Source organism: Nerophis lumbriciformis, linkage group LG24, assembly GCF_033978685.3.
Source record: "Nerophis lumbriciformis linkage group LG24, RoL_Nlum_v2.1, whole genome shotgun sequence".
NCBI classification, from domain to species: Eukaryota; Metazoa; Chordata; class Actinopteri; order Syngnathiformes; family Syngnathidae; genus Nerophis; species Nerophis lumbriciformis.
The window spans coordinates 7,595,393-7,621,440 of record NC_084571.2 but is presented as its reverse complement, the minus strand read 5'-3'; the positions used below and the strand labels follow the sequence as shown (position 1 = coordinate 7,621,440).

General features: G+C 40.7%; 1 protein-coding gene across 6 annotated transcripts in view; it reads left to right on the top strand.

Moving 5' to 3' along the window:
• Positions 1 to 26,048, top strand: part of LOC133620178 (RNA binding protein fox-1 homolog 3-like) — a 1,135,173-nt gene that overhangs the window by 682,885 nt on the left and 426,240 nt on the right. For all 6 annotated transcript variants that reach the window (XM_061981452.1, XM_061981455.2, XM_061981451.2 and 3 more), the window contains one exon: positions 5,568 to 5,677. In XM_061981452.1, coding sequence (XP_061837436.1) covers positions 5,568 to 5,677 — 110 coding nt within the window. The remainder of the gene's footprint in view (positions 1 to 5,567; positions 5,678 to 26,048) is intronic.

The window sequence follows — 26,048 nt, the reverse complement described above, 5'->3', positions numbered from 1 at the left end:
AACATTTACTGAGTGCTGTTAAAAGGAAAGGCCATGTAACACAGTGGTAAAAATGCCCCTGTGACAACTTTATTGCAATGTGTTGCTGCCATTAAATTCTAAGTTAATGATTATTTGCCAAAAAAAAAATATGTTTCTCAGTTCGAACATTAAATATCTTGTCTTTGCAGTCTATTCAATTGAATATAAGTTGAAAAGAATTTGCAAATAATTGTATTCTGTTTTTATTTACCATTTACACAACGTGCCAACTTCACTGGTTTTGGGTTTTGTAGAAGATCCAGGTACTGGCAGTGCACTTCTCACACTTATTCACCTACAAGTCTAAGAGTAGCTACACAAGTAAATAGTCAATCAAAATGTATCATTAATCAACTAATAAGTTAAATATTTCTGTTTCTTTGCTTTTTAATCTCAGAAGATGACGTCACATGTGTTGTTGTGTTGCAAAAGAGAGCATTTTTATTGCACACGGCTGACTTTAAAAGCTAACACAGGCGAGGGACAAGGTTAGCATTAGCGCTCGACTTTGATTGACAGCTGATTTCAACATCAACCAGTTTGGGAAAAAAAAAAAAAGTCGAGAAGCAGCTCTCATGGTGTAGATCATGTAAAGTAGATCGCTGCTACATTCCTCCACAGCTGCCTGCAGGACTCACACACACACACACACACACACACTTTAATCACACGATGAATAATAAATGCGGATGGACTCGCTGCTGTCAAGTGTGCAGACGAGAGAACGGCCGACAGCTGAGAAAAGGCCGTAAAGAAGAAGAAGAAATAAAAAATAACCCGAGAGGAGAAAACGCAGCAATGAGTAACGTGTCGTCTTTTTAGTTGATCACAAACTTTTAATACAACATTAAAAGTTGAACGACAATCATGCTTAGTTCACACGTGGCCTGGCTAGGTGTGTATGTGTGTTTGTGTGTGTGTGTGTGTGTGTGTGTGTGTGTGTGTGTCGGGTGTTGTTGTCCCCGCCTCAATGTGCACTGCAACGTGCAACAGCATGGCAGTGTAGTGCACGGCTGGCCCATTAATAAGAGCGCCACGCCCGGCTCTCCCCAAAGCACCACTGACACTTTAATGGCTGTTTTTTTTTGGGTTTTTTTGGACTTTTCTTCGTAAATAATGCATGTGCTGCTTGTCAGCACCACCGCTTGGCTCCGCCCCCTCCATGCGCCTGTGCAGCCTCGCTTTTGTGCACAAATCACAACGCGCTGCCTCCGCCATGATATGCAGTCCTCCTGTGTGTGTGTGTGTGTGTGTGTGTGTGTGTGTGTGTGTGTGTGTGTGTGTGTGTGTGTGTGTGTGTGTGTGTGTGTGTGCCGCCATGCCGGACTGCAGCATACACTCACAAGCCTATATCTTTTATTTGCACTCATGTTTGTTTTATGCGATGGAGCACAGGAGCAAACAATCGCTCCACACAAAGAAATGGTCCAGAATTACGCAAACACCTCAAAACAAATGCAACGGGAAAATGCAAAATGGGGGAAAAAAAATGCTGCAATCGCTTGAACTCTGCCGGCAAAAATAAAAATGCTACTGCGATGCCAAAAACACACACAAACCCCCAAAAAGTACGGAGAGAAAAAAAGGCTGCAAGGTGATAAAACACAACATAGTTTAGACAGGTTACCAGGGGGCTTGCTAAAGTAAGAAGAGTGTTGCCAGGCTAACAGGAAGTTAGCTATGTTGTTTATGTAATGCTGTAGTATCCAACTCATTTTCATTCAGGGCCACATCGCAGAGATGGCTGCTTTCAGAGGGCCGCTTTTGTAAAATTAATTGACATTATGCATGCGGGTAATAAACTTAATCAAAATGCATATGCATTTGATTATTAGATTTGTTTTATGCATAACTTGCTTTAAAATCATAAATAAAGGTGACAAGCCGATATTTAACTATTTGTTTTTATCTCACAAAACGAGTTTTGCAATACAGAATGTAATAATATAAGTGGCATGATCAGATAATATTAAAGTTTAAAATATGCATTTTTTTTTTCCTGTCAAAATTGAAAAAACAAATGCATTTAGTAAAAAAAAATATAATAAAATATGTATTTTATTGAAACCCATTTTTTCCAGGCTTTTGGGGGCCAAAACTGGCCCCCGGGCCTTGAGTTTGACACCTGTGCTGTAGACGATGTGTATTATTTATTTATGGAACGTGATGCCGTGCATTTGTTCTGGGAGGAGATCAGAGATTGGCTGATGTCCCCATTTACGATAGAAGAGATTGAATTTGGTGTATTTATCAAAGTTAGTTATCTAGAAATGCTTGTTAATATTATTTTGTTGCATGCTACATTTTGTATGCATTAACGTCCATTTCTGAGAGTAAAACTGTAATTTTCACATTGGTTCAATACATTTAAAATGTTCAATTGAATCTTGGAAAATGGTTAAAAATATAAAAACCCTTAAGTTATATTTTTTTAAAGAAGCCCAACTTTATACTACACATATATATGAATAGAATAGAATAGAATAGAAAGTACTTTATTGATCCCCGGGGGAAATTCAGCACCACAGTTCGCTCACAATAGACAATAATAATAAATAATAATAATAAATAATATAATATATATAATATTATATATATATATAATATATAATATATGAATAATATAAATATATTCTACATATATTCTACATTTAAGTGCATATATTTTTTAAATGTTTAATTATTTGTATATTTGTTTTTTTATCCTACTGTATTGTCTCTCCCTTTATTTTATTAACATTCTTTGTTAAAATAAAGCTGTTGATTGCTCAACCTTTTTGTTTGAAATATTTAAATACATTTAAGTGTCTTAATGTGTGTGTATATTTTCAATATGTACTGTGTGTGCATTCAATTGTTCAATAAAAAAATTAAAAAACAGGGGGTTAGCCACGCTAACAGCAAGTTAGCCAGAGTAAAAGGAAGTTATTGCTCAACCTTTTTGTTTGAAATATTTAAATACACTTAAGTGTCTTAATGTGTGTGTATATTTTCATGATGTACTGTGTGTGCGTTCAATTGTTCAATAAAAAATTAGAAACAGGGAGTTAGCCACGCTAACAGCAAGTTAGCCAGACTAACAGGAAGTTAGCCAGGCTAACAGGAAGTTAGCTAAACTAAGAATAACTTAGCCAAGGTAACAGGAATATAGCTAAACCATAAATAGTTTTTATTTTATTTTTTTATTTGAACAATATACATACAAACATACATTCTCAAAGTACACAAAAAACCAAGGCACTTTCAATACATCTCCATAATTTCAAACATCCATTAGGTTGAGCAAATACTGTCATGAAGAACTTAGCCAGGCTAACAGGAAGTTAGCAAAACTAAGAGGAGCATATCCAGGCTAACAGGAAGTTAGCTGAACTAAGAGGAGCGTATCCAGGCTAACAGGAAGTTAGCATAACTAAGAGGAGCGTATCCAGGCTAACAGGAAATTAGCAGAACTAAGAGGAGTGTATCCAGGCTAACAGGAAGTTAGCTGAACTAAGAACAGCTAAGCCAGGCTAACAGGAAGTTAGCTGAACTAAGAACAGCTAAGCCAGGCTAACAGGAAGTTAGCATAACTAAGAGGAGCGTATCCAGGCTAACAGGAAATTAGCAGAACTAAGAGGAGTGTATCCAGGCTAACAGGAAGTTAGCTGAACTAAGAACAGCTAAGCCAGGCTAACAGGAAGTTAGCTGAACTAAGAACAGCTAAGCCAGGCTAACAGGAAGTTAGCTAAGCTCGCAGTCACGCCACACCTGAGGGATATCCGTCTTTAGAGACTTAAGAGGTAATATTTTACAGTGTTATAGAGCGTTTTAGGGTTTTAACAAAAAAAAAAAGTACTGTGCTGCTCATGTGTCTTTAAGGAGGGGTTCCCCTGAGGTCCGGTGCCTATTATTGCCTAGCTAACTTCCTGGTAGCCTGGCTAACTTCCTGGTAGCCTGGCTAACTTTCTGGTAGCCTAGCTAACTTCCTGGTAGCCGAGCTAACTTCCTGTTGTTGTTTTTTTATTAGTTTTATTATATTTAATTTATTTTATTTTATTGAAACATGTACATACAAACATATATTCTCAATGTACACAAAAAACAATGCACTTTCAACATATCTCAACTCTTTCAAACATCCATCAGGTTGAGCAAATACTGTCTTTAGCTAACTTCCTGTTAGCCTGGCCAACTTTATGTTAGCCTGGCTAAATTCCTGTTAGCCTGGGTAACTTCCTGGTAGCCTGGCTAACTTCCTGTTAACCTGGCCAACTTTATGTTAGCCTGGCTAACTTCCTGGTAGCCTGGGTAACTTCCAGGCTAACTTTTTGGTAACCTGGGTAACCTCCTGGTAGCGTAGGTAACTTCCTGTTTTTTTTTTTGTTTTTGTTTTTTTTCTTTAATTTTGTTTTATTTAATTGAACAATGTACATACAAACATATATTGTCAATGTACACAAAAACCAAGGCACTTTCAACATATCTCAACACTTTCAAACATCCATCAGGTGGAGCTTAATGTCTTTAGCTAACTTCCTGTTAGCCTGGCTATATTCCTGTGAGCCTGGGTAACTTCCTGGTAGCTTCGCTAACTTCCAGGTTTTTATTTTATTTTTTTATAAAGATTTTATTGAACAACAAACATACATTTATAATTCACACAAAAGTCAAGGCACTTTCAACATCAAGGAAAAAAAACCAAAAGCAAATACAGAGAGTATTAAATATTAATAAATAATAATAATAAAAAATATTGTTTTAAAAATGAAAACAATCAGTAAAACATTTTTTAAAAAGGGCTACCCAATTCACTTTAAATGTTTTTAACAAATATATCAATTTAGTGGCTTTTGTACTCCTATGTAACCTCCTGGTAGCCTTGCTAACTTCCTGTTTATTTTTTGTTGTTTTTTTATTACACATTTTTTTCTTTAATTTTTTTTTTCTTTAATTGGACCAGGTACATACAAACATATATTCTCAATGTACACAAAAGCCACTTTCAACATATGCCAACACTTTCAAACATCCATCAGGTTGCGCAAATACTGTCTTTTGCTAACTTCCTGTTAGCCTAGATAAATTCCTGTTAGCCTGGCTAACTTCCTGGTAGCCTGGGTAACTTCCTGTTTTTTTTATTTTAATTAACTTATTTTTTTCCTGTATTTATTCTTTTAATTGAACAATGTACATACAAACATATATTCTCAATATACACAAAAACCAATACATTTTCAACATATCTCAACACTTTCAAACATTCATCAGATTGAGCAAATACTGTCTTTAGCTAACTTCCTGTTAGCCTGGCCAACTTCAGCTGCATATCACACATTGGACAGGACTGATGTAGACATATGATTAAGAGGCTGAGGTATGTTCCACTTTGTAGGGAGGAGAGAACCACTTCCATTGTGGCTCCGTAGAGTCTTCCCATGACAATGATCAAATGTTTTGTGCACTTTAACGAGTCAAGAAGAGAAAACACCTCATGGGTTGATTGCTGATCGATGGAACCTTTCTGCTAGACGATCAAAACAATTCATGCTCGTGTGTGTCCTCAGGCAACACGTTGTGCAAGTCAGGAAGCGTCGCTGTCTTCGAGAACGTGGTGTACAGCGGACTGCTCAACGACCACCTCTGGCATCTGGGAGTGCCGCTCTTCACGAGACTGGTGAGTCGCCTCCATTTTGTCTCCTTCCACTCCTCAATTGGAACATGTTTATTTCGCAGGCTTTTCATGAATGCCGTGGCCTAAAATGCTTAAATCTGCGGCAGCTTTTTCAAAAGTTGCTACATTTGGAGGCTTATTCTTTCCAATAACCTGTGATTTTATGAAATTGTTATCAGCACAAATGGGCAAACCAAACTCTGTATTGAGGTTTTACTCATTTTATAGCACACGAATTTAAAAAGTACACACTAGATGGCAGTAAAAACACATACCGTATTTTCCGCACTATAAGACGCACCGGATTATTAGCCGCACCTTCAATGAATGGCATATTTCATAACTTTGTCCACCAATAAGCCGCCCCGGACTATAAGCCGCGCCTACGCTGCGCTAAAGGGAATGTCAAAAAAACAGTCAGATAGGTCAGTCAAACTTTAATAATATATTAAAAACCAGCGTTCTAACAACTCTGTTCACTCCCAAAATGTACGCAAATGTGCAATCACAAACATAATAAAATTCAAAATAGTGTAGAGCAATAGCAACATAATGTTGCTCGAACGTTAATGTCACAACACACAAAATAAACATAGCGCTCACTTTCTGAAGTTATTCTTCATTCGTAAATCCTTCGTCTTCGGTGTCCGAAGTGAAAAGTTGGGCAAATGTGAGATCCAAAATGGCCGGTTCGGTCTCGTCGAAGTCATCGGAGTCAGTGTCACTGTTATCCAGCAGTTCTGTGAATCCTGCCTTCCGGAAAGCTCGGACCACAGTTGTGACCGAAATATCTGCCCAGGCATTTACGATCCACTGGCAGATGTTGGCGTCGTCTGGCGCTGCCTCCCTGTCTTAGTGAAGGTGTGTTCGCCTTCGGTCATCCATTGTTCCCACGCAGTTAGCAGTCTAGCTTCGAATGCCCTGTTGACACCAATATCTAGCGGCTGGAGGTCTTTTGTCCATCCACCCGGAATGACGGCGAGTATTGAATTAAGCGCGTAAGCGTGTCTCTTAATGTGATGTTATGAGCTAGCAAATATAACAACTACACTACCCAGCATGCAACGATAGTGACGAGCATGCGCGGTAGCCCTGAGAAGCGTTGTTGTATGCTGGGAGTTAGAATGTGGTTATGAGCACGCTGTGAGTAAACGTTGAGAACTCAGTTAACACGCCTCGTCTGCATTATTTATAATTAGACAGACAACACACTTAATAGGAGCCATTTTGGGGTCTTTACATAAACACACAAATGGAAATGAAACGTCACATATCCCAGCATGCACTGCGTGCTTCTTCTTCTTCCGGGGCGGGTGGTTGCTTACAGTAGAAGAAGAAGCGCTTCCTGTTCTATGGGGGCGGGTGCTTACCTTGGCGGTTGCTTGCGTAGAAGAAGAAGCGCTTCCTGTTCTACCGGGAAAAAAGATGGCGGCTGTTTACCGAAGTTGCGAGATCGAAACTTTATGAAAATGAATCGTAATATTAATCCATATATAAAGCGCACCGGGTTAAAAGCCGCACTGTCAGCTTTTGAGTAAATTTGTGGTTTTTAGGTGCGGCTAATAGTGCGGAAAATACGGTACTCAATTCATTGTCCCATTACTGTACTGTTTAATTCCTTATAACTAGTAATAGTAATAATCACAAAATGAAATACCACCAAAGGCTATATGCTCTTTCGACATTCTCCATGTATATTTTACACTTGAAAAGTGTTTGTCCATCCTAAACATTCATTTATGTTCCTACATATTTACCATATTTGTGAACTGTTGAGAGCGATCTGTATTGCTCCTGAGCGATGATGAGAGATTATTATCACACCTCAACATCTCTAACATGCTAGGTCAGCATTGCAAATGAATATATGTTCTTAATTATCTTATCCTGGATAAATACATGGGAAATTAATATATAAATACCTGTATAGTAGCAGGTACATGTTTGTATACTACATTACCCAGAAGGCTTAGCACTGTAGACCGGAACGGGAAGTCGGTCTGAGCTACAATTGTGGCATTTGATCAATAAATAGTGAATGAAGTAAAGTGAAGTGAATTACATTTTATATAGCGCTTTTTCTCAAGTGACTCAGAGCGCTTTACATAGTGAAACCCAATATCTAAGTTACATTTAAACCAGTGTGGGTGGCACTGGGAGCAGGTGGGTAAAGTGTCTTGCCCAAGAACACAACGGCAGTGACTAGGATGGCGGAAGCGGGGATCGAACCTGCAACCCTCAAGTTGCACGGCCGCTCTACCAACCGAGCTATACCGCCCCAATATACAATATATTGTGACACGTTGTTCCTGCTTCGTCTACACAAGCAACAAAGAATAGGGTAAATTCCAGACTATAAGATGCTACTTTTTTCCTACGCTTTGGACCCTGCGGCTTGTAAAAGGGTGTGGCTAGTTTATGGATGTTTTCTTGGCTGACGGTTAGAATGCAAATAGCTTCAGAAAAACAAGCAGACACTGAATAGTTGTCTTATTGCTTGTGCTATGGTGCCATCTTTTGAACAAGTTTTCTCACTGCAGGTTCTGCTATGCCTGCAATGCCCTGCTGTTTAGACTGAGCTTTGAACCAGAAGTGGAAGTCCTGTTCTGTGTTATAGCCGTATAGCATTTTTACTTGTATGGATTCTTAATTCTTCACTCCAAGCAACATTTGTAAGTCTTACAATATAACTAAAACAATTCTTACTCTAAATTGTCCCATCTGCGATGTCTGTTGGAGTATTTTCATGCATATTTGTACGGGCTATTGTAGTGTAATGAAGCTTGCGTCATTAGCATTAGCTAAAATGCTAACAAGTTTACAAGTGTCTGTGTTAGTATTATTAACTTACAATGGCGTTCACGTCATTGTGGAGTTATTGAGTCTGTTTAGTTGATTGGAGAGCTAGCTTCCGCAGCGAATGGGTCGATGACTATGATTCCTGTTTTGTTTGATCATCCGTTTTACTGCCCTGTTACAGACACTGTTTGGAAACCATTAAGAAATGTAGATAAACATTTACAAAATATTTTTGGTGATTAACTAATTTCACGTGTATATATATGCGGCTTATAGTCTGGTGCTGCTAATATATGGGGAAAATGTTTTTCCTTCTAAAATTTAGATCCCGGTGCGCACTATAGTCTGGAAAATACGATAGTTGGATTCGAACAGGGGTGTCCAAAGTGCGCCCCGGGGCCATTTGCGACCCACAGCCCAAGTTTTGTTGGCACGCAAATTATAAAGAACAACATTAAAAAAACATACAAAATGTAAGACAAAAGGTTGTAATATAATCATAAAAAATATTAAAATATAATTCTAATAATTTGGGGGTGTCCAAACTATTAAAAGCCAAAGTATGCAGGGGTCATTTTGATATTGTTTGATTTTGTAATAAAAGAAAAAAAAATGCCATAAACACATTATGCATGAAAAGTGTCAACATTGTGCTTTATATGACAAATGGTATTAATTATTAGTATCAAAATATCAATTTTTTCTCTTTACATTACGTCTTGTTGCTCTTTTTTCTTACTGTTGTTTTTTTATTCCGAAAATATGTTGCAGCCAACAAAATGGGAGATTTAGCCCGCAAATCGCCCCCCTGGCCGCATTGTGGACACGAATAATAGTACACTTTGTCACCCATGACACAAATGTGTCTTTAAATATATGTAATCTGTTTTTAGCATTTTTTTTTTTTTTTAACAGCAAAATCAAAACTCTCGGATTAGACAGTTGACATTCGCGTTTTGATCGGCCGGAATGCGTGGTGAAGTTGCAAGGCTATAATGGTATTATTTATTTATTTTTGTCATAAAAAAATACAATCATGTGTGCTTACGGACTGTATACCTGCAGACTGTATTGATATAAATTGATATATAATGTAGGAACCAGAAATATTAGTAACAGAAAGGAACAACCCTTTTTATGCGAATGAGTGTGAATGGGACAGGGAGGTTTTTTGGGTTGGTGCATTAATTGTAAGTGTATCTTGTGTTTTTTTATGTTGATTTAATTAAAAAAAAAAATATATATATATATAATAATAATATAGTAATATATATATAATATAGTAATGCGGACGCTGTATCGATCCGTTGTGGTGAAGAAGGAGCTGAGCCGGAAGGCAAAGCTCTCGATTTACTGGTCGATCTACGTTCCCATCCTCACCTATGGTCATGAGCTTTGGGTCATGACCGAAAGGACAAGATCACGGGTACAAGCGGCCGAAATGAGTTTCCTCCGCCGAGTGGCGGGGCTCTCCCTTAGAGATAGGGTGAGAAGCTTTGTCATTCGGGGGGAGCTCAAAGTAAAGCTGCTGCTCCTCCACATCGAGAGGAGCCAGATGAGGTGGTTCGGGCATCTGGTCAGGATGCCACCCGAACGCCTCCCTAGGAAGGTGTTTCGGGCACGTCCGACCGGTAGGAGACCACGGGGAAGACCCAGGACACGCTGGGAAGACTATCTCTCCCGGCTGGCCTGGGAACGCCTCGGGATCCCCCGGGAGGAGCTGGACGAAGTGGCTGGGGAGAGGGAAGTCTGGGCTTCCCTGCTTAAGCTGCTGCCCCCGCGACCCGACCTCGGATAAGCGGAAGAAGATGGATGGATGGATGGATATATATATATATATATATATATATATATATATATATATATATATATATATATATATATATATATATATATATATAAAACATTTTTTAATTTCTTGTGCGGCCCAGTACCAATCGATCCACGGACCGGTACCGGGCCGCGGCCCGGTGGTTGGGGACCACTGGTGTAAAGCACGTCGCCACTGGACTCTAGAACAGTGGAGACGCATTCTCTGGAGTGATGAATCACACTTTTCCATCTGGCAATCTGATGGACGAGTCTGAGTTTGGAGGTTGCCAGGAGAACGCTACATTTCGGACTGCATTGTGCCGAGTGTGAAATTTGGTGGAGGAGGAATTATGGTGTGGGGTTGTTTTTCAGGAGTTGGGCTTGGCCCCTTAGTTCCAGTGAAAGGAACTTTGAATGTTCCAGGATACCAAAACATTTTGGACAATTCCATGCTCCCAACATTGTGGGAACAGTTTGGAGCGGACCCCTTCCTCTTCCAACATGACTGTGCATCAGTGCACAAAGCAAGGTCCTTAAATACATGGATGACAGAGTCTGGTGTGGATGAACTTGACTGGCCTGCACAGAATCCTGACCTGAACCCGATAGAACACCTTTGGAATTAATTAGAACGGAGACTGAGAGCCAGGCCTTCTCGACCAACATCAGTGTGTGACCTCACCAATGCGCTTTTGGAAGAATGGTGGAAAATTCCTATAAACACACTCCGCAACCTTGTGGACAGCCTTCCCAGAAGAGTTGAAGCTGTAATAGCTGCAAAAGGTGGACCGACATCATATTGAACCCTATGGGTTAGGAATGGGATGGCACTTCAAGTTCATATGTGAGTCAAAGCAGGTGGCCAAATACTTTTGGCAATATAGTGTATTAAATTTGCAGTACATTGTCAGTACACGGATGTTGTAGTCAAACCCTCACTAGTCGCCATCATTGCTACGTAGAAGAAGGGGCGGGACTAGCTGTAGTGATTGCAATTCACCAAAAGGAGGGAAGAAGTAAATATTTCCATTGTCATTTATAGTAAGTGTAGGTTGTTTTATCATCAGACCGCCTCCATTTGAGACCCAGTCAAGCAGTGTCTTTAGATGTCATGTGGCCATGCAGAAGTAGTGCCCCCTGGAGGCGGGAGGTCATGGCGCGTGCGGCGTTCATGCTCCGCCTGGTGGCGTGAAGCCGGAGCTCGATAATTGATGACATTTAAATGTTGCCGAGCGCTCCAAAGATGACAAGGTTCTAATTAAGAAGCGGAGCGGTCGAAGTCGCGCGCAGCTGACGCGGCAAAAAGGGTTTCCGATCAACGGGCTGCGATCGGAACCGTTTGCGGCGCCAGTAATGGCCGCCGCTTTGAGCGGTTTTCATCAGTGTTTGTTATTGATTGGACGGGCGGCTCAGGCTGTCGTTTATGAGTCAGGAATTAGTGCTGATTGTTGCACCTAATTGTCTTACATTAAATAGATCATCTCATAAATGTCTAATGCGAAGCCTTGTTTGATGATCAATTCATGTCAGACGCAGGCGGCAGTGGACCTTCCTCACGCACAATAACATGTCAGTCTGAATCCACCTCTTTTTCAACTGCAAATGTCATAACACATATTCAAATGACTCCAAGTAATGTGAGTGTGAATGTTGTCTGTCTATCTGTGTTGGCCCTGCGATGAGGTGGCGACTTGTCCAGGGTGTACACCGCCTTCCGCCCGATTGTAGCTGAGATAGGCTCCAGCGCCACCGCGACCCCGAAGGGAATAAGCGGTAGGAAATGGATGGATGGATGGATGCAAGTAACAGGATTGAGTCTTTCATCGGAAAGTTACAGTCACCATACAAATACATCATATTCTATGAATCTGTCTTTTTCAACTGGAAATCAAATAGTAACATATTCCAAATGTGTTGTGATGCATCTCAAGAAACGTTTTGTATTTTTTGTGAGTCATTTGAGTAACAGGACTGAACCTTTTTAGATAGCAAATATATGAAATACGCCCACATGACTTTTATGCTCATAAAATGTTGACACTAAACACATTAGAGTTATTATACCAAAAGATAACTTAAAAAATAAATAACTAATTTACAGGACCGTGCTGATATTTTAAAGCAATGTTGTCCAAAGTGGGCGTCTCGCAGCTCATTTTTAAATGGCCCGCGGCACATTTTAAGAATACTATTACCGTATTTTCCGCACCATAAGGCGCCCTGGGTTAAAAGCCGCGCCTTCAATGAACGGCATATTTCAAAACTTTGTCCACCTATAAGCCGCCCCGTGTTGTAAGCCGCATCTAACTGCGCTAAAGGAATGTCAAAAAAACAGTCAGATAGGTCAGTCAAACTTTAATAATATATTAAAAACCAGCGTTCTAACAACTCTGTTCACTCCCAAAATGTACGCAAATGTGCAATCACAAACATACGTATATCAACATGGACAGAGCTGCGTGAAAAAAGCCACCCGGCCTCTTCGCGTAAACTTAAACTTACCTTAACCACTCGCTCATCTTTTCTTCATCCATCCCTTCGAGTTAGCTTTTATGATGACGCCGGCTGGAAAGGTCTCTTTTGGCAAGGTCTTCCTTTTGAATATCACCATGGGTGGAAGTTTCATTAGCATGGCAAGCTAGAACCACAGTGAAGGATGACTTCTCATTCCCTGTGGTGCGAATATTCACCGTACGTGCTCCCGTTCCACAGTGCGGTTCACAGGAATATCAGTTGCTGTGAAATACGGTAGTAATCCGTGTGCGGATGGAGAGATTGCGTCTTTTCATGAACCGGATCCTTGTCGCTTTGTAGGAGCCATTTTGTGGTCTTTACAGATGTAAACACACAAAGGAAATGAAACGTACGGTGATATCCGCGCGCTTTTTCTTCTTCTACGCGGGCGGGTGGTTGCTTACAGTAGAAGAAGAAGCGCTTCCTGTTCTATGGGGGCGGGTGCTTACCTTGGCGGTTGCTTGCGTAGAAGAAGAAGCGCTTCCTGTTCTACCGGGAAAAAAGATGGCGGCTGTTTACCGAAGTTGCGAGACCGAAACTTTATGAAAATGAATCTTAATATTTATCCATATATAAAGCGCACCGGGTTAAAAGCCGCACTGTCAGCTTTTGAGTAAATTTGTGGTTTTTAGGTGCGGCTAATAGTGCGGAAAATACGGTACTAAAACATAGTAAGTGGAATAAAAACGCGCAAAGAGGTGTACTGTAACAAGAATGCATTGACATGTAAAAACACAAAGTCGCCATGCAGGCTGTTCTTTTTGCTCAAAAAGTAATAATGAATCAAAATCAATGTTGTGAATTATTGACCTATTCAAAGCTTCAATTACTTCACATTAAATATTCCAATTTTAATTATGTTTTGAGGAATTTTTGTTGTAAATTTTGTGTTTGCCAAATCAAAACCAAGGATTTATTGCTACAAAGAGCATAATAAGATTAAATAAAAGGAAAAGAAAAACACCTTATAACGTGACTATAATATTACTTATTTTTAATTAGGCGGACCCTTTTGGTTCCCCAAGCCTTTAGTGTACACATATATATATATATATATATATATATATATATATATATATATATATATATATATATATATATATATATATATATATATATACAATTTATAACTTGTCATTGTTCAAAAATTAATAATGAATCAAAATCGGTGTTGTTATGAATTATTGACCTATTCAAGGCTCCAATTACTTCACATTAAATATTCCAATTTTAAATATGTTTTAGGGATTTTATTTTGCATATTTTGTGTTTGCCATATCAAAACCAAGGATTTCTTGCTACAAGGAGCATAATACATAAAAAAAAGCTTAAAAAAACCACACGAGACTATAATATGATTTATTTTTATCACTTTTATGAGGGGGACCCCTTTTGGATACCCCAAACCTTTAGTATATATATATATATATATATATATATATATATATATATATATATATATATATATATATATATATATATATTGTTGCGTTTTGGACCAGTTGTTCCTACCAGGGAATTCAAGTCACAATTCGCTCCCAAGTTCTTTCCGACACTTAAAGCTGAGTTGAAAAACCACCAGAGACAGAATAGGTATTTTGTTGTATATTCTCAAAGCTTTGCCAATATATATATTGATTGAGACCAGTCTAACCATAGAACATTCTATTGCGCCTCCCAAAATGGTCTGTCTTCCCGATCCCACCACCCTCTCTCTCGTCCCATCTCTGTAGACAAAACAAATGCTAGTCAAAACACATTCCAAAGAACTCAAGGGCAACACACACAGTATACTTGCTGACAGAGCATCAAGAGAAGAAATGGAAAACACGAGCTGTTTTCAAATATGACAAAGAAATGGAAGAAGTACAACTTAAATTCGGATATATGTAAATATCTGCTTCCGACAAGTCCCCCTTCAGATCTTCTAAAAAGATCTTTATCACTAGTACAACACTTCTAAAATACGCCCCTCTTTGAGCAAGCTAGTAAAAAATTAAAAGCATAGTTACATGGGAGATAAACGGATGGAATCTATGTCAATGTCGTCACTCTCAGGGAAGGAAACTAGCATTTCTCGAAAGTCACCACTTTGCCAGACCCCCTTCAGTGACATAGCAAACCCAGGTTGTTCAGCAAGCCCCTCAACAGCATCACGAGTCAGGTTGGTCAGTCTCAACAGATTATAAAAACATAGTTAATGCGTTCTACATTTTTAGTAGCAGTCACAGGGAAAATAGCACCAATTATAGGAAGGTTCTCGAAACCTGCACAGGATTCACACCACAATTTGTGTTGTGGTGGGACCCCCCTTGGTTGTCCAATTGCATCAAAGTAAACACTCTCAGGGTTTCTCATCAAATCAAAGGAGCCCGTTACACTCCTCCGAGATAAAACATGGCGTCCTCTGCGGGAAGTTAGAGAGGCCGCTGAAACAGGAGTTCCAAGGGGTGTTAATTTGGTACCGTCTAGGGTGACTGGGGTCACCAGTCTAACCATAGCACAAAGCCCAACGGCTGACGTCGGGATTCTAATGTACAATCTATGCTCCCCACAATACCAGAATAAGTCAGCTCGTGCCCAAGGGCCTATCCTTGAGCCATCTATCAGGGTGGTGCACCAGGAGGGGTTAATGTCACCCAATTTGTAGGGGGATGAAGGGGGTCCTGTAAATTGCCACAAAGGGAAGAAGTCGGGTGAAATTGTCAACAGGAGGGTGCACACTAACCAACAAATCACAACCTGGCGGTGTGGGTTCAGAAAACAAGGAGATAAGACAGTTTGAGCCATTAGTGTCAGTCAACTTAAAAGGGGCGGGGTAAGTGTGGGGAAAGGGACGTCCAGCGGAACAAGCAACACAGTCACCCAGGTCTTGGCTCTTAGCCATGCTAGTCATCCACCTAAGCCACAGGTTGCCTGCACCTGCTCCTAAGGTCAAAGCTACCAGATCTTCAAGGGGGCAGAGGTAGTTAACGCCCTCTCAAGGACATTAATTTTAATAATTCCTTTAGGGTCTGTACCTGTCTGGTCAACCCCCAAAACAACATAAAAGGGACTAGGTATAACACCTGTTCTGGCAATTGTAGGGGAAAGGGGGTTCTGGGACCGATCAAAGTTCCTCTGAAAGGTCATCCCTCTCAGAATAACTTTGAATTGTGGAGGTATGTTGGCATATTAAGGGTCATGGTAGTCTAAGGGCCCTGTGTAGTGGGTTACCTGCTTCCATAAGGGGCACCACTTACCAGAGTATGTTGTCCGCATCCGACACCAATAGTTCAGGTTTGAGTCGTAACAAAGATAGAGGTTACTAGCACGGTAAGAACTAATTTTCCCCTCGCACTTAATCACACTACACAGGTCAGAAAAGTAAGTCTTGCTGTCCCCCTTGACCAAGTCTATTTCAAGTCCGCCGTACGTTCTAAGACACTTGTCAGTCACTGTCGTCGGGAAGGAAGAATTGAGACACAAGGTCAGTAGAGCAAGCCCAAACACCAGTCCGTCAGGGAATCCTACTGGGTATAACATCCTGCCTTTCAGAAATCAAAATCAGAGTAATTCAGGTAACGAGACGGGGATAAACAATCTTTTCACTTAATGTAACGACACAAATAGTATGCTGAAAGCAAGCAAGAAAAACTAAGAAACATCTAGCATATGGACTGGTCTCACAATCAATGGTATACAATATTGGAGTTGATCAGAGTAATGTAGGTAGAAAATCTGGAAGATCTACACGACGGTAGACGGCAGCTCAACGGAGAGAGGTATCTCTCAGCGTCGTCTTCTGGGCCCCTTCCGTGGCAGGCTCCTCCGCGGGAGTGCGGAGGTAGAGGTGGTACCAGGTGTCCCCTGTACCAGCTAGTCGAAGGGCGTGGGACGTCCGTACCACGACCTTGAAGGGACCATTCCACCTGGGCTCCGTACACTTGCGTTTGATGACCTTGATCTTGACCCTCTCAGTGGACGGAAGGGAATCTGGAGTGGCGGGCTGTCATCCTCGAATCTGTACAGAAGAACTGGCACACAAATTCTGCATTTTGTGTAAAATACCATTTTGGTTTTACGCTGATTCCTTCTTCCAGGGGGGTGTTGATCCTGGGAAGGGGCTGACCTGTATGCAGTTCATAGGGTGAAAAACTCAAAGGGCGGTAAAACAGTTTTATTCACGGACATTCGAATGATCATTAACGCTAATTGCAACATGTCAGTCCAATCCAATTTGGTCTGTGCACAGATTTTAGCCAATTCGTTTTTGATGTTCTGGTTCATCCTTTCAATCTTACCTAGGGACTGAAGATGGTACCCCCAAACCGAACCTGTGTTCTAGTCCAAGAGCATTTTCGACCAAGGCTAAGTGAGTAATTTCAAAATGGGTGCTTTTGTCTGACCTAATCTTTTTGGGGAAACCATGTCGGGGAATTAGGTCATTCACAAGCCATTTAATTACTGATTTTGCATCCTCTTTTGAGGTTGGGGTTGCTTCCGGCCAACCACTGTGATTGTCAACACAAGTCAGCAAGTATCTTTTCCCTTTCACCGGATTGATCATATCAATGAAGTCAAAAACTATACACGGTTCACCCTCACCTCCTCCATATTCCAAATTGATTTACTAAACTACTATCGATGTGCAAAATGGCTATTTTCAAGTTAAATTTACAAACTTACAACAATTTAGTTATAACTTCTTACCCACAGGAATATTGTTAAAGCTATTTTGTTGTACGGAGTCTGAATCCAAAAGTCTGAATCCACCCTCACCTCCTCCCCCTTCTGTTTCTGAAAAAGAGACTGTGTCAGTAATACTATCACTTTCAGAAACACCTAAGAATAAGGTCAGCTAATAGTCAAGTACAGCAAGAGCAGGGGCGGAGGACATGTCATGTTTGAGGTCAATGAAAGTCATTTCAGTCTCTGTGGACCACTGGAGGGTGGTATTAGGGTAGGGGACCCCTTAGCGAAATCAGAAATAACTCAAACTCAACTAAATACACAAATACTAGAAAAATACTAACCTTATGGCGGATGCCTTTGCAGTAGTAATTTGAAATTTCACCACGCCTGGTGGCCACAATAACAAATTAAGTCAAGCTCATGTTGTAGATAGTCGAATGATGCGGACACGTTTGTTACTGAATACTTTCTATCAGACTTCTGTCATGGCGACTGTGTGTATGTAATAAGCAACTATAATTGTTAGATATGCTTAAATGTAATGTGTCGTTTTAGCTCAGCTGTTGTGTAGCTGCTAGCTCCTCGTAGCCTACAGCCGGGGTGTCCAAAGTGCAGCCCATAGCTATGTGAAAATGTGGTTTTGGGTGTCGGTGCAATGAGTGGCAGCTACGCCGTGTTTTATCATTGGACCTAAGTCTTTGGTTTTGTAGGCGGGGCAAAGAGCAAGGGAACAATGTGGGACAGCAATTGTGTCCATCTTATACCATGCTAGTTGTAGCAAAGATATGTCAACATGAGCAGCCACACCTTGAGTTCCAACATATATAAATATAAAGGAGTCAAAGGCCTCCTGGCATGAACATGAGGCGAGTCGGGTGGCGGTACACATGGAAGCATCTCAGTCAGCCAGGGTTTTCACTGATAGAGCAGTTGTAGATGTCAGCCATTTCTGGTGTTTCAGGCTGTGGTATGAGCTCATGGAGGAGCTTTGGTAGTGGTGTCGCAGCTTGGTGGTTGAGCCGTCAGGTAACACCAGGAAGGTTCCTTCTGTGCGATATTGAATGTCAGGGTACAGTCTGTAAAGGAGGTCATTACCAATTAGGCAAGGTGTGTGCAGGTCAACCACGAAGGGGTGCTTCAGTGTGTGTCCAGCAATCTGAACCGGAAGAGGTTTGGTGACCGGTAACATTCTTGTGACCTCAGCGAAGCCTTCGACCTCCAAAAAGGAAGCACACAGTTTCTTTGGTACCTCTGCATTCAGAAATGAGTGGGTGGCACCAGTGTCAATCACAAACTGATAACATTGTCCGTTGACACTTATGTCCAGCAGGGGGCCTGTCTGTATTTCCTGCTGGGGCTTCTGCCTTGGGCGTCCTTTGCCATGCCTGTATGATGTTTTGGCTGCAATTGGGAGCCTGTCTCGTTCAGAGGAGTTAGGACATTCACGTTGCCAGTGACCCGGCTGGTCACAGATGAAACAGTTTTCACCCTGTCTTGGCCTTAAAGCACCGTGTCCACCACCCGAGTCCAACCGTCTGGTCACACGTCTGGTGTCCTCCACCTGCTGGGACTCAAAAGCAAGGTCACCCACTGCTGAATATACGCTAGCTGATCTTTGACCTTTTGGTTCTTTTAACTTTTCATTTTCAGCGATCTGTAATTTAAGTAGTTGTTTCCTTGTTACTCTACCACCATCCTGCTCTGTCCAATTTTGCATGTGATGAATAAGATGTCCCTGCCATGTGTTGTTTTTGGCACCGTGTATATCAGGGTTAGCTTTGTTTAAAGTGTTTAGCCAAAGGTTCCCTCCCTGAGGTACAGGTGGGAAAGCAAGGTCAACAATGGCTTGCATGTCTGCAACATCAAAAGTCTTATATTTTGAAATTGGCCACTAATTTCAGGAAAAAGTGGATATGCATGTCCTTCTACCTTTTTTTTTTTTTTAGCGTGTGTTGTATGCATGTGGGTCATGTGGTTGTTTGTCAATGTAGCCTTCCAGCGAGCATTTAGCGGTTACAGGCAGAGGTGGGTAGAGTAGCCAGAAATTGTACTCAAGTAAGAGTACTGTTACTTTAGAGATTTCTTACTCAAGTAAAAGTAAGGAGTAGTCACCCAAATATTTACTTGAGTAAAAGTAAAAAGTATGTTGTAAAAAAACTACTCAAGTACTGAGTAACTGATGAGTAACATACACACACATATCATATATATATATATATATATATATATATATATATATATATATATATATATATATATATATATATATATATATATATACATACATTGATATATACAGTATATAATTTATATTTATTTTTTTTGCCGTTTTTGTTTACATGTTAATATCAATCAATCAATCAATCTTTATTTATATAGCCCTAAATCACAAGTGTCTCAAAGGGCTGCACAAGCCACAACGACATCCTCGGTACAAAGCCCACATACGGGCAAGGAAAAACTCACCCCAGTGGGACGTCGATGTGAATGACTATGAGAAACCTTGGAGAGGACCGCATATGTGGGTAACCCCCCCCCTCTAGGGGAGACCGAAAGCAATGGATGTCGAGTGGGTCTGACATAATATTGTGAGAGTCCAGTCCATAGTGGATCCAACATAATAGTAAGAGTCCAGTCCATAGTGGGGCCAGCAGGACACCATCCCGAGCGGAGACGGGTCAGCAGCGTAGAGATGTTCCCAGCCGATGCACAGGCGAGCGGTCCACCCCGGGTCCCGACTCTGGACAGCCAGCACTTCATCCATGGCCACCGGACCTGTGCCCCCCGCCCCCTCAAGGAAAAGGGGAGCAGAGGAGAAAAGAAAAGAAACGGCAGATCAACTGGTCCAACAGGGGGGCTATTTAAAGGCTAGAGTATACAAATGAGTTTTAAGATGGGACTTAAATGCTTCTACTGAGGTAGCATCTCTAATTGTTACCGGGAGGGCATTCCATAGTACTGGAGCCCGAATAGAAAACGCTCTATAGCCCGCAGACTTTTTTTGGGCTCTGGGAATCACTAATAAGCCGGAGTTCTTTGAACGCAGATTTCTTGCCGGGACATATGGTACAATACAATCGACAAGATAGGACGGAGCTAGACGAGCTAATAGTGTTTTAATGAATATACATGCATGTTTAACACATATAGATTCCTTTCTTTCATGAAGACAAGAATATAAGTTGGTGTATTACCTGATTCTGATGACTTGCATTGATTGGAATCAGACAGTCGTGATGACAAACGTTCACGTTTTCAAATGGAGGAGAAAAAAAGTTCCTCCTTTCTGTCTAATACCACATGAAAGTGATTGGTTTTTGGCATCTTATATGTCCAGCTTCCATATTCGTTTTTATACACTTTACAAGAAATACATTGGCGGCAAACTCCGTAGCTTGCTAGCTTGTTTGCAAAGGCTTTCGGAGACTCTTATTTTGAAAGCGCAGGCGCGATGGAGCGGCACTTTTATTGTGAAGACAGGAACTGTGCAGTCAGTCTTTAGGCTTTTGACGGGATGTACGGTTGAAATAAAAAATGGTCTTTTTTCCTTCACACTTTTGATTGATTGATTAGAACTTGTATTAGTAGATTGCACAGTACAGTACATATTCCGTACAATTGACCACTAAATGGTAACACCCCAATAAGTTTTTCAACTTGTTTAAGTCAGGTCATGTGACCCCTGGCTCTGTTTGATTGGTCGAACGTCACCAGTGACTGCATCTGATTGGTGGAACGGAGTGAACGTCACCAGTGACTGTATTTGTTGAAACGCAGGCACTATGAAGGTCTGTCTGACAGACCAAAACAAACAAAGCGTGCATTAACAGATCGATAAAAATTAGTAGCGAGTAGCGAGCTGAATGTAGATAAAAGTAGCGGAGTAAAAGTAGCGTTTCTTCTCTATAAATATACTCAAGTAAAAGTAAAAGTATGTTGCATTAAAACTACTCTTAGAAGTACAATTTATTCCAAAAGTTACTCAAGTAGATGTAACGGAGTAAATGTAGCGCGTTACTACCCACCTCTGGTTACAGGAGACCACAAAGTCTGCCTCTGTTGTGTATTATTCAAGAATGTCTGTTGTGCACGTCAGAGGTTGTTATCTACTGGGGGAAAATGGTCAGACGTGCAAAGGAAGGGGTTAAGAATTTGAGCCGATGGTTTAGAGAGGGCGTGTGAGTACCTCCCTGTCTTGGCACTTGAGTAGGGGGCGTTGGCTTAGTCAAAGTCTGGGCGGGTCGTTTGAATAGTCTCGTGCAAATGCGACAGCCCGTCCTTATCTAATTCTTCTCTAACTTTCTTTTCACTTCCGTCAAACTCTTAAATTCTCGAGCACATAAGTTCTGTAAGCCTTCTTTTAAACCGTTAGGTTTCTCGCCCTGTGCTCGAGCCATGTCCTTATCTATTTCACCTTGTTCCCCCCCTCCGTCTCTCCCCGCGGACTCCACCGTCACCAATAGCAACACACACACACACACAAGCACGCGCGCACACACACAAGCACACGTACACACACACACACACACACGCACACGCACACACACACATACACACACTCTCCCACGCAACCAGCAACATACACACACACAAGGAAAAAGCTGCACGAAAGCTCTTTCTCTGCGTTTCACTTTACCATAAAACTTCCAGTTACTTTTCTTTATTTACCAAACGTTTAAGTTCACGACTTTTCGAGTGTTGTAAACTCCCTCCTAAACCTTTCATGAAACGTTCTCCTTTTAAACTCTACCTGCTAATTTCATTGTTGACAACAGTACATTCATCACACTTTCCCCCCCCCCACCGCCATCACATTCCGTGGCCATCTCGTCTATTTTTTCTCAATCTTCACCTGTGCTCTTTATTGTATCATACAAAAGGACTTGAACCCAGAACTCTTTTAGGGGAGACCAAACCCCCAGGGCGAGCCACACCCGACTATTTGCTTACTCGTCAGTGAAGCAGCCCGTCACGGTAATCTATCTTTATCGTATTATTCAAACGGACTCTAACCCAAGAATATAACATACGAAAGGACTTGAACCTCCATCTTTATCGTATTATTCAAACGGACTCTAACCCAAGGATATAACATACGAAAGGACGTGAACCTCCATCTTTATCGTATTATTCAAACGGACTCTAACCCAAGAATATAACATACGAAAGGACTTGAACTTCCAACCATTCTAGTCACAGGTGAAAGATTTAAGACGCAATGACATGAGTTGGCCACCATATGCAATGACGGACAAGGCAAAATGCAACCAATCTATCAAAATGTCCACTCTGTGTCTGGGGTACAAACAGTGTTTGACTTACATACTTCAAGACAGACTCCTAAAGCAGATTTTAGAAAAAGGCTCTGCTTACCTTGTTTTATGTTTGGCCAACAATTGAGTCTGTCCAGAAGAGTGCAAGAGGTGTCCAATTCTCAGCGTGTCGCCCGGACGGGCCCCCAAATTGTTGCGTTTTGGACCAGTTGTTCCTCCCAGGGAATTCAAGTCACAATTCGCTCCCAAGTTCTTTACGACGCTGAAATACAGCCGACAGGATTGCGCACCAAACAGGAAACAAGGCCAAAGCGCATGGTGCAGGAGAACAAAGGACTTCTTTCATTTAAGGTTTGTGATAAACCATCAAATTCATTCGTTAAAAGGACTCTATAGTAATATAAAGCAAATTTTTCTGGACATTATCATGCAAGAAAAGTTTATTTTTGGGACCGCGATCACCGCGTAATGATTTTTAAAGGTTGCATTACAAACATGTAACTGTCCCATGTGATCAGCCAGTGCGATTGGAAGTCCATGCTCAATTATTGCCTCCGTAAATAAAACAAAGAATCTGTTTGGGCGACGAAAAACGTTGAAAGTTTTCCACTTGTATCGCTAGCAACGGCATTAGACTTGTGTTTTTTTGTCCCAAAGTGGTCTTTTACATCGCTAATTCCTCCGTGTCCGATCGAAAAATCTTGTCTGCACAAGGTGCAATTCGTGTAGTTTCCACCCTTTTTTTTTTTTAATTAATGAAAAACCGTATTTTTTATCACTGCACCCGTAGCCCGGAATAGGTTGATGAAAACCGTACGAATTACGGGAAAACCGGAGTAGTTGGCAGGTGCCTCACTAATGCCTTGCATCGTCTATATTAGATATACCGGGCGGATGGCGGGCGGATGCAGTTCTGATCAAACGTTACATCGGGTGGATGGCGGATGGTTGACGACTTTCTGATGCGGTTGCGGATGAAATATTTGCCTATCCGCGCATCTCTAGTATGTATGTATGTATGTATGTATGTATGTATGTATTTATGTATGTATGTATGTATATATGTGTGTGTGTGTATTATAACCTGTCATTGCTCAAAAAATAATAATGAATCAATGTTATTATGAATTATTCACCTACTTACAGCTCCAAATACTTCACATCAAATATTCCACTTTGACATTTGTTTGGTTGTAAAGAATTGCAATTTGTCCATATAAAACAGGGTTTTCTTTTGACAAAAAGGGCATGAAACATAACATATTTAACACAATTCTAACTATGTTGATGGATGGATCTAATGTTGATCTAGAAATGTAATCGTTGAAATTAAAAAACAAACTATGAATTACTTTTAAAACATTAATGCCTAAGTAGATTTTATTTATAAAGCACTTTTCACAGATAGAAATCACAAACTCTTGTACATAGGTGAACTAAAACAATAATTAAATTAAAACAACAGGGGCAACATCAAAAAATCATTAAAAAAAAGTTCATAAAAAAAAAAAAGTTAGTCCAATAATTAAAAGCTTTTCTAAAACTCAAAGTCTTCAAATAAAAGAGTCAACACAGTCAAGTTCACGGAGGGACTAGTGGAAGTCAGAGTACGGGTCCCCAGGATCTTTTAACATTTACCAAACTTAAAGGAAACCAAAAGGGTTAAAAAAAAAAGCTATATATTGTATTGGTTTTAAAATTTAAAAATATCAAAATGGCCCCCCATTCTTTGATTTCTTTAGTGTGTATAATATGTAAAATATATATAATGTACCGTATTTTTCGGAGTATAAGTTGCACCGGAGTATAAGTCGCACCTGCCGAAAATGCATAATAAAAAAGGAAAAATCATATATAAGTCGCACTGGAGCCCGGCCAAACTATGAAAAAAACTGCAATTTATAGTCCGAAAAATGTGGTAATAATATATCAGTATATATTATATACTGTATATATAATATGTAAATATTACATATATGTTATGTTTTATTTTTTGTAACTGAGCTACTGTGTGGAACAATTTCCTTTATAGATCAATAAAGTTTGTCTAAATCTAAGTCTAAGTGTGTGGTCCTCAGTGGTAAAAGTTTGGACACCCCTGTTTTAGGTCGTAGTTGCAATATTGCCAAATGTTTTTTTTTTTTAAATAAATGAGTGACGTTAACATAAATAAAAGTCGATACATTTAGCAGCCATGCTAAGCGGTGTCCTTATGTGGCGGCCATTTTAGCAAGGGCCCCGTTCCCATTTAGGGCCACTTTAGCGCTTTGTATATTTACAACAAATCCTAACTTGCTTATTTCTCAACTTATTTATTTGACTTATATTTTGTACTACCTAGCAAGAAGCTTAGTAAAGCTGAAATTACAAATATGGCTGGAGGGGGCGTTGTCAGGTTCAAACACTGATGACATCTATTAAACAGACGAGAAGCAAGGAATCATGCAGAGACAGAGTTCAATTTGGCTCAATGAGGAGACACGTGTTTTGGGTTGTATTCTAGTTACAGATCCAAACTACGTTCTAAAAGTCCAGGCCGCGTGCTTACCCTCTTTATTTGGGAGGTCCCTGTTAACATCACTGAAGCTGTCGCTGAGGGAAGGGGGTAATCTCGACAACTCAGTTAGACACAATATATGATTATACAAAAATGCAAATGTGTTGACGCTGGTGATATCGCCTTGTCTCTGCTCTGTCTGCGTCACGGCGGTGTTCGGCCTTGGCAGTCAGCAGGCCGTTCCTGGACACAGACACTGATACCAGACTGGCTTGCAATCTTTTAAGCATAAAAGTTGTGTGATAATATATACATAATTATTCTAACAGGCGTGGCCTGGAGGAGGCCATTTGCATGTATAAGACCGCCCACTAAACGACCCATTTTGAAGACACAGTCAGAAAGCGGCTTGAAGATTGCCTGTACAGCACCAACATTAATGATATTTAATGTGTTAAATGTACATTAAAAATCATTAATAAAAATATGTTTGTCATTTTATCCTACATTTTATTTCCTGGAGATGTCAAGTCAAATCTATATCATGTTGTCCTCTGACAAGCCGCTTGATAGGACAGAATGAAGAAAGCCTTTAACGTCGTCGCCATCAGCTCGCAGCAACACTAAAACGGCGTGACGCTTGCCGTGACGGGGAGGCGTGGCCTCGTGTTAACACTCGCCGTGCCCGCCGGTGGTATCAGCGCGACATGTGTCCGCCGCCGCGCAGGACGCTAATTACCGCGCTGCCCCGTCGCTCGGCAGCCCAGGGTGTGCGTGCCTGCTGCCGGCCGCCCAGATGTAAACA